The sequence below is a fragment of the Lontra canadensis genome, unplaced genomic scaffold (genome assembly GCF_010015895.1).
Source record: "Lontra canadensis isolate GAN:19392208 unplaced genomic scaffold, GSC_riverotter_1.0 scaffold69, whole genome shotgun sequence".
Classification (NCBI taxonomy): Eukaryota; Metazoa; Chordata; class Mammalia; order Carnivora; family Mustelidae; genus Lontra; species Lontra canadensis.
Genome location: NW_022631063.1, coordinates 6,579,730 through 6,589,124, shown reverse-complemented (window position 1 = coordinate 6,589,124; position 9,395 = coordinate 6,579,730). Strand labels below are relative to the sequence as shown.

Genomic DNA, 9,395 nt, shown 5'->3' with positions numbered 1-9,395 from the left:
CCGCCCCCCCCCCCACTCCAGCAACCCTCAGTTTGTTTCCTGGGATTAAGAGTCTCTTATGGTTTGTCTTCCTCTCTGGTTTCCTCTTGTTTCATTTGCCCTCCCCTCCCCTATGATTCTGTCTTGTTTCTCAAATTCCTCCTATCAGTGAGGTCATGTGATAATTGTCTTTCTCTGATGGACTTATTTTGCTTAGCATAATACCCTCTAGTTCCATCCACATTGTTGCAAATGGCACGATTACATTTTTGAAGTCTGCATAATATTTCTGTGTGTGTGTGCATGTGTGTGCATGCGTGTGTGTATACACCACATCTTCTTTATCCATTCATCTGTTGATAGACATCTAGGCTCTTTCCATAGTTTGGCTATTGTGGACATTGCTGCTATAAACATTCGGGTGCATGTGGCTCTTCGGATCACTACATTTGTATCTTTAGGGTAAATACCCAGTAGTGCAATTGCTGGGTCATAGGGTAGCTCTATTTTCAACTTTTTGAGGAACCTCCATATTGTTTTCCAGAGTGGCTGCACCAGCTTGCATTCTCACCAACGGTGTAGGAGGGTTCCCCTTTCTCCACATCCTCACCAACATCTGTTGTTTCCTGACTGGTTAATTTCAGCCATTCTGACTGGTGTGAAGTGGGATCTCACTGTGATTTTTATTTGTATTTCCCTGATGACAGCTTGAGTTTTATCACTGACAACAAATAACGTCAATTTTCTTCTTGAAACAGTTTGGCAAAGTTACTTTGTGCATTTAAAAAAAAATGACTATCAAATATAAAAGTTGGAATAACTACAATTTGTCAGTCATTCTTCCAAGTAAAAATGAGATTTACGGGAGAAAAAGAGCAGCTTATTCAGCTCACAGCACAAAGCACTAAGTGCACGTGATTTTTCTCAAGACACTATTGGACACTGTCAGGCAGCCAAAGTTCTTTACGCCTACTTCCCATTTTATCACACAAGATATTTTTAAGTGTATACTCAAGAATAGAGAGTAAATAAGATTAACACTTTCAATGCTTCAGCGAGAACCTTCTTAACTGACATTGTTTCTTCCTAAGCATGTAGCAGTGAAGAATACGGCTACTAGTACCGGTTAGGGACGCTGCCTGTAACTTTGCCCACTCTTACTTCTGGACTACGAGTATACTTTCAACACAGTCAGGAAGGCAAATGTCATCTTAGTATTATTATGGAAACAGTTTTCACCTTGCAGACCTCCATGGGTCCACAGACTACACTTTGAGAACTGCTGATCTAGAAAAATGATTTCCCAAATCATTCAATGAAATGATAATTAGCCATATTATTAGTATTAGCTGCACTAGTCAGGATAAACAAGATTCCAGGTCAAAAACAAAGCCTTTAAAACCTCAGTGGTTAAAACAAAAGCTTGTTTCTTATACACGCATGTTACCTTGGGCAGGGGTGGGGGAGTGCTGGTACTTTGCTCACCGCAGTCACTCAGGGACCCAGGCTGATGGAGCAGCCCCCATCTCAGGTGTTACCCATCACAATACTACAGGGTAAAAGACACACTAGAAGGTCTCACTACTGATTAAATACCTCAAAGTGACTCAAGTCAATTCTGCTCCCAGCCTACCAGTCACCTGGCCCCATCCAACTGTTAAAGGGGGCAAGGCCGAGAAGTACAATCCTACAAGTACTTGGGGGTAGACAGGGGTTAATATTTGGTGAATCAAGTTAAATTACTACAGTGTTAACATTTATTGAGCATTTACTATATGCCAGGCACTGTTCAAAGTGTATATATTATTTATTTATGCTCACAAAACCCCCATGAGTTAGATTACATGAACCTCATTCTTTGGATCAGGAAACCAAAGCACAGAGAAGTAAAGTAATATGCTCAAGGTCATTCCACTTTAGGAAGGGTGCTGAGCAGGCAGATAGACTTCAGAGCCCAAGACTTTAACTTCTAAGCCAAAATGCCCATAATTGTTCCCCGACCTAGAACAAACTGAGAAAAATAATAAATTTTCATAAAGATAAATTTAAAGAACTGTCCTTTATTACAAGGTGTCCTTTCTCCTTTAAAATGTTAAAATTTCCCTTCCTTTATGAATTGAGGGTGATAAGTAGCAGGCGTGTTTAAAATCTTACTAGGCAAAGTAAAAGGTTGGCAACCTTAAGTTAATTCTTCTAATTATTTTTGCTAATTTTAATTGACCAAAAATATAATAATTTGTGACCACTGGCTTTGGGGGTTTTTATTTGTTGGCTGGATTTAGGGCTATGTGTTGATTCAACCAAATTTTGGTCATTATGTGCTAGTTAATGTTCTAAACTCTATTCGTCAAGCATTGTGTCAGTTTTCATGGATATTACTTCATTTAATTCCACGCTATCCTGCTTCCTTATAAGGAAGATTATTGCATATACTTTCTTTCACCTTAAAACTAACTGAAGCACTAAAGATCTGGAGCCAGGCAAGCCCTTACTTGTAGCAACGGGCCAGTTACTCCCTGCAAAAGTTACCAGAGGGCAAAACCAAGCCTGTCAATAAGTTTCTTGCTAAACTTAACCATCATACCTTTCTCTGTTAGGAATTTTTTACAGGATGTAGTTTTTCTCTCAGGTTAAAGACCAAAAGAGCAACAAGCTGACTTCACCAGCTGGGCCCTGGAACTTGGCCATGGATGGTTTCCTATAAGGACTCTGAACGCGAGCAGCGTTTATTGGCCAAGAGCCCAGGTTTTCGAGCCAAAGAGCAGCTTAGTTAAAAGGGACATAGGGCTTAGACATGAGAAAGCTGTTCCGAGCTCCAACACATTTATTAGTTTCTCTTGGAAAATTTAGATGTGCAGGAGAAACACTCATTGCGAACAGGTGCTAAAGAACAGAATTTTAATAAAAATTAAATCTTGGGATATAAAAGATGTTTCCAATAATGCTGAATACTGAGAGTACACCTGTTGTTTTAATAAGATACCTTAATAATTTTGGGTTCACAGAAGAAGGAAGGAAAACAGGAAGGAAGGGAAGAAATGGAGGGAAGAAAGAAGAAAAAGGTAAGTAAGATAAAATTCTTAAAATATCATGGTAGCACATAATACAACATCTAAATTATAAGTCCATTATACCAAATGACTACATCTGGGCCCATCCTTTCCCTCTGGAAAGGCTAATAATAATATGTCTCATCACTCACCAAATAAGTACTAACCCTGGAAAGAATCAAGAGAGAGGCATTTGGAAACAGAGCAACTAAGAGGGGATTCTTCTAGGGAAAAAGCATTTATGAATATAAAAGCCACTTTAGAAAGACTTAGGAACTCATTAAGTCACAAAAAAATGATTTCTAAACCTCACTTCAGTTATTGATTTTTAACAGTCTGAGGCATGCCTTCAGATTCAACATTTATAAATTCTGGCCCGTATTTGAAATGGCCATTCAAGTTCCTTGTCATTTAATAGGGAAACCAAAGAAACATTCTTTACAACTTTCTATTCAAACCCTGTGAAAAGCCCTCCATCCCGTGTTGTTGATGGGTGTCTTCAGACAGCTCTCTTTTATAGTGAGGAGGCAGGCTGTTGTTATAGGGTTCAGTTAATAGTTGGTAGAGATAATACAAGATAGGGAATGTATCTGGCGGCCAGGATATTGGACTAATCCTCGCTGATGGACGGCACAGCAGATCCTCCAGGCATCAGTGCGATGGAGACGAATAGTCAAGAACCTGCAGTGACAGTCAGCAAGATGCGAAGGAGAAACACGAGAGCTGCGATTCACTAAGGAGAGATGGCAATGGGGAAAAAGGCCTTCCTTGTTAAAACCTGTGCTGATTTGGAAAACAGTGTGGAGATTCCTTAAGAAATTAAAAATAGAGCTTCCCTATGACCCTGCAATTTTTATCTACCCCCAAAGACAGAGATGTAGTGAAAAGAAGGGCCACCTGCACCCCAATGTTCATAGCAGCAATGGCCACAGTCACCAAACTGTGGAAAGAACCAAGATGCCCTTCAACAGATGAATGGATAAAGAAAATATGGTCCATATATACTATGGAGTATTATGCCTCCATCAGAAGGGATGAATACCCAACTTTTGTAGCAACACGGATGGGACTGGAGGAGATTATGCTGAGTGAAATAAGTCAAGCAGAGAGAGTCAATTATCATATGGTTACACTTACTTGTGGAGCATAAGGAATAACACGGAGGACATTGGGAGTTGGAGAGAAGTGAGTTGGGGGAAACTGGAGGGGGAGACAGAGACAAACCATGAGAGACTGCAGACTCAGAAACAAACAGGGTTTTGGAGGGGAGAGGGTGGAGGGTTAGGTGAGCTTGGTGGTGGGTATTATGGAGGGTACGTATTGCATGGAGCACTGGGTGTGGTGCATAAACAACGAATTTTGGAACATTGAAAAGAAATAAAATAAAATGGAAAAAAATAAAAAAATAAAATCTGTGCTGAGTACTACACAGGTCTGGCAGCGGCTAACTTCCCACTCTGTGCAAGGAAGAAGAAACCAACTGCACCAGGAATGTCCAAAGGTACTCTGACCAGCTGAAGAAGGGAGAGGGGCCATGTGTCTAAAACAAGCTATTGGTGTTGACTAAGAAAAAAACGAAGATGTCATTGTGAAACACTGAAAATATGTACCAGCCTGAGATCAGTTCCACGAACTTCACTGTAAAATCACTCTTCTTATACATAGGTGGCTTCCACACAGAGGCAAGATATATTTAAACCATACAACACGATACACTTCAACCCTAGAAAATCATCCCCTTATGATAGCTATTAGCTAATGGTCACTTGACTTCAAAAAATGAAGACTTTATGAGTCCTCTTGGCTCACTGAAAATACATGTTAAATGCACGTTGAGAAAGTTCAAGCAAATGGAAGGGGTTTGGTGACTTTTGGTACGTAATGTCTTACTGGGATTAGGAGCCGAGTACAGTTATAGTCTTGCTTTTATTCATCTATTTGACTCTAGATGGCACAGCTAATTCTCAGTAAGCAAAAGAGAAACCACTAAAAATGGCAAAGAGCTGCAAAAGGGTTACTACTTCTAACGTCAGGAGCAAGGCAAGGCAAGGCAATACAAGAATTGCTTACATGTCTAATCTCAGAGCAAATCACAGAAACTCGCTGGGTAAATTAATTCATTACCACACAGCACAACCCTGAAAAATTTACATAAACTCACTGTATATCAATTTTCCCAGCTACAAAATGGGAAGATATTCAACCCTCCTTTTTTTTTTAATGCAAGTTTTTTCTGTAGCTACCTGGAAAAAAGTGCTTCACAAAAGAAAACAAAATGCATATTACTCAGCCTTATAAAGGAAGAACATTCTGACACAGGCTACAGCACAGATGATCCCGACGATATTATGCTAAGTGAGATAAGCCAGCCACAAAATGACAAATATGGTATGAGTCCACTTATATGAGATACATAGAGACAGAGAGTGGAATAGTGGCAGTCAGGGGCCGGGGGGATGGGACAATGGGGGAATTATTGTTTAACAGGTACAGAGTTTCAGTTATGCAAGATGGGAAGAGTTCTGGAAACTGGTCGCACAACCGTGTGAATATGTGGAAAACTTCTGAACTGCACACTTCAAGTGGTTAAGAAGGTACAATCTTGTGTTTTGTATTTCTACCACAGTTAAAGGTTTAAAAAAACAAAGGAGTAAAAGGCACAATAAGCCTAGCACTGTGCCTAGCACGAGGACTTGATCCGTCTACAAGTACTAAGGACATGAATGAAGAAGGCTCTTCACGTAAGACAGATGAGATCTAATCTGACTGGCCTACCACCACTGGGGTATCTTTAAACATTTCCAGAAAATGACCCAGCGTGGTACAATGACGAAGGAACCACAAATGATAGTTGTCAATGAGTTATCTGCTCTGCCAAGCTCTAGCCCTCACAGGGACCATCCCTTTCTGAGAATCAAACAACAGACATCCCATGCAGGCAGTGCAGCCACACAGGGTAAGGAAAGCCAGCTTTGGGCCAGCCCAGAGAGCCTGTGTTGGAGGAAAGGGGCCAGTATGCCCCTGGGGAAAGGGGCTGCAGGTAGCAGGGCCATGGGCTCATACGTGTTCTTCTGCAGCCACTTGGATACCACGTGGTAACGCAGCAGCTTACTGATCTAACCAAGGAAGTTACACTGTTCCGGTCTTATGCTCCTTGACAACACATAGTTCTGTCTGCAGAGGACTTTGGAAGGTATTCCATTAGTAAGTCAGAAGATATTCTGATGAGTCCGTTTACTCACTCACCCTAAACTTACTGATCCCCATCACCAGCAGGTGCACTGATGGTCATGGCACAAAGACAAACATATCTTGCTCTTTTGCCCTTCAAGTCTGGGGAAGGGACAGAGGCAGGCCACCAGGTCACAGTTCATTTAAGAATGTTGTATTTTCATGACGTATTTTGAGGTTAGATAACTCTAATTAAGGAAAAACTCATTCATGGGGCTGGGACACTGAAAGCTTACTCTCTCTCAGAGGCTATAAATATAGTTAAAAAACAGAACATGTACACATTGGGCGCTTGTAAACTAAACCCACAAGAAGGAGTGGTCAAAAATCCCGGAGGAATTGAATTAGCCTTCAAAGAAGAGATTATTACTTTAGACTAGGCTAGGTTTGGGAAGAGGGAAATAGGATATATTCTAGCCAAGGTAAGGTCTTGTTTAAAAAAAAAAAAGGTACATGAAAAAAATTATGTGCGATCAGTGATGAGAAGATACTCTTGCTAGGATATATGTGTGTGTCAGAGGAGGAGGCTGGAGGATGGTGATAAGACTGGAGAAGTAGCTCTGAATCATGTTGACTGGCTTTGTCCTGAAGGTTTTAGAAATATAACTTAGGTGGCAGGTAAGCAAGAATGACTGTTTAGATAGGAGGACTATTTAAAAGGCTATTGCAACAGATTAAGCAAAAAAGTAGAGATGGCTCTAAGTAAATGTGTCCATGATATTAAGAATTCAAGTATAAGGAGAAGCAAAGAGGAGAGCAAAGGAAAACCCTAGCTTGTGTGACTTCCGGTTCCCGGAAGAACCAAAGACTAGGGGATGATCATGTCTTCAGCTAGAAGTACTTTGCATGTAAAATTCAGTTTCCTCATTCACAAAATGAGGATAAACAATAAATGATTCAACTGGATCTTGGAGTTGATGGGAAGATTAAATGAGAAAATAAATACAAAGAACATATTACTATTACTTATGCCTAGATTTGTGGAAGTATGGACCTGGAGAGAACCCAGGGCTGAAGAGAAATGTTTGAGAGCTCTCGGTACAGGAGTTATGGTTGGTAATGCTGAAAGATATAAGCTGATTATCCCGGAGATGATGTCCTGTCATCCAGGACTAGACCCTGCGCAGATGAGAGCATGAGGCCCTGGGCTGCAGGGCCCCGAAGATGACTTTGAAGGAATGATCCAAATATGGGAGTCTGGAGAAAATGGTATGATGGAAAAATTTTAAGAAGTAGCTAGCCAGAAGAGTCTATTCTTTCCAGAAGCTGGTAGGATGAGAGCTGGAAGGGGTGGGTTTGAATGCTGAGGAGTTCAAGGCACCCACGGCAAAAGCCAGTCCGGTGAGGGGGACGGGTGGAGGCTGACCACAGTCCAGGGAGCCAAGTTGTATTTTCATGATGTATTTGGATGTTGGATAATTCTAATTAAGGAAAAATTCATTCATGGGGCTGGGACACTGAGAATTTACTCTCTCCCAAGGGCTACAAATACAATTTTTCTTCTTTATTTAATCTGAAGAACAGAAGGCTTTGTGAATCAGACAGAGAGAAATTGCTGCTGTTTGGATTCATTGGTATATTTTTTCACAGAGAAAAGAACACCAGGTTTGGAGGAAGGAGGGAAGAGCCGATGTGAAAAAAACATAAAGCCCCACAAGCAAAATAAGGACCTGTCTATGGTAACGTAGAAAGCAGGACTAAGCTAGCCCTGTCAGAGAACAGGAGTGAGCACCTTTGAGACTCTACACCCAACTGCCAGGGGCCACCCAGCACACATATCTGCAAGCGTTTCACAGCCCAACAATTCTTACCTTTCTTTTGATATCAGTGAACTGGGAAAACATTAAAGACCAATAAAACGACAGCTCCAGGATATAATAGTAGTGAAGGTCAGTTGTGAGTGGCTGAGGATCAAAGAAAAAAAGGAAAGATTAATAGTTAATAGGAAACCAATTTGTGTCCCCAGCATCTCAAGCTCAGGGCTGCAAAGGGACACGGTGTTACGCCTCCACGAATCCCAGCCCCATTCTCTCTATGGAGAAGGGCTTTGAAGCAAGCCTCTGATTTGCAGCGTGATGGCCTTAAGTTTTGTTTCAGCCCCACCAAAAAAGTGTCAGTGAATAGGAACATTTGGTACCCAATTCACTATTTATTTTAACAACAAGATTTATAGTTCCTTGATATAAGTATCTGTAAGATTCCTTGGGCAACCTGGAAAAAAAAAACCCAAAAAACAAACAACAAACAACAACAACAAAACCAACCACATACACAAAAAGAATAACTCAGGAAAGTGCTGTGAAATTCCACAGTACAGGGGCAATGGAGGTAGGTGTCAGAAACTGGGGTGTCAGATGGGACATGGAGGCAGAGTTTCAAGTTCTGCATTAATCAGAGCTTTCTTGGTATTAGGAAATGTTCCAGACATTGTAAATATCAAAAAAAGGTAACTCAAAAATATTTATGAAAAGACACAGGGAAAAGGAAGCTGACAAGAAATATCAGGCTAGGCCCCCAGCCAGGAACTCTGAGACCAAGTCTTGGCTCCATAGCTCAGTAGGTATAAAATCTGGGCCTTAATTTACTGATTGTAAAATGGAGGTGACACCTGCTCTATCTGCCTCAGAGGTCCAGGAATGGGGAGGGCCTCAGGGAGGCAGCAGAAGTCAGGAATATTTATTGTATTTACTAAGCTATAATGAAATATCTTACTTTACCAGAAGACCTTTGAAATGCATCATCTCCAAGCTATCCACAATGTAACAGTATATACAGTAACTACAATTGAAACTTTAATGCTCTGTGAACTAATAGCAGCATAACAAATCACTTTCATGAGAAGCTGGCACTCGCTTAACTACTAAGTCTACCAGCTTTATGCACTGGCACTAAAGAAAACAGTTGTCCCTCCCACTGAGCTTTGACAACAGTGAGGGGACAGGATGCTGCACCACCAGCGATCCCCAGGCTCTGAGAGACAAGGAGTATCCAGTGTGTTTATCAAACTCAGCACCACCCCAGGGAGCATACATTTTCCACTGAATTGTCCTTTTAAAAATTTGCAGGCATTAGCAGTAAGGGATGGGTATTCAGGTCAGACACATGGCAGCAATGAATCTAGAAAATAGGGCACTG

The 9,395-nt window shown here is 41.1% G+C and overlaps 1 protein-coding gene across 2 annotated transcripts in view; it reads right to left on the bottom strand.

Moving 5' to 3' along the window:
• The window catches only part of CERS6 (ceramide synthase 6), a 308,524-nt gene that overhangs the window by 64,182 nt on the left and 234,947 nt on the right, over positions 1-9,395 (bottom strand). For both annotated transcript variants that reach the window (XM_032880376.1, XM_032880377.1), the window contains exon 6: positions 8,072-8,164. In XM_032880376.1, coding sequence (XP_032736267.1) covers positions 8,072-8,164 — 93 coding nt within the window. The remainder of the gene's footprint in view (positions 1-8,071; positions 8,165-9,395) is intronic.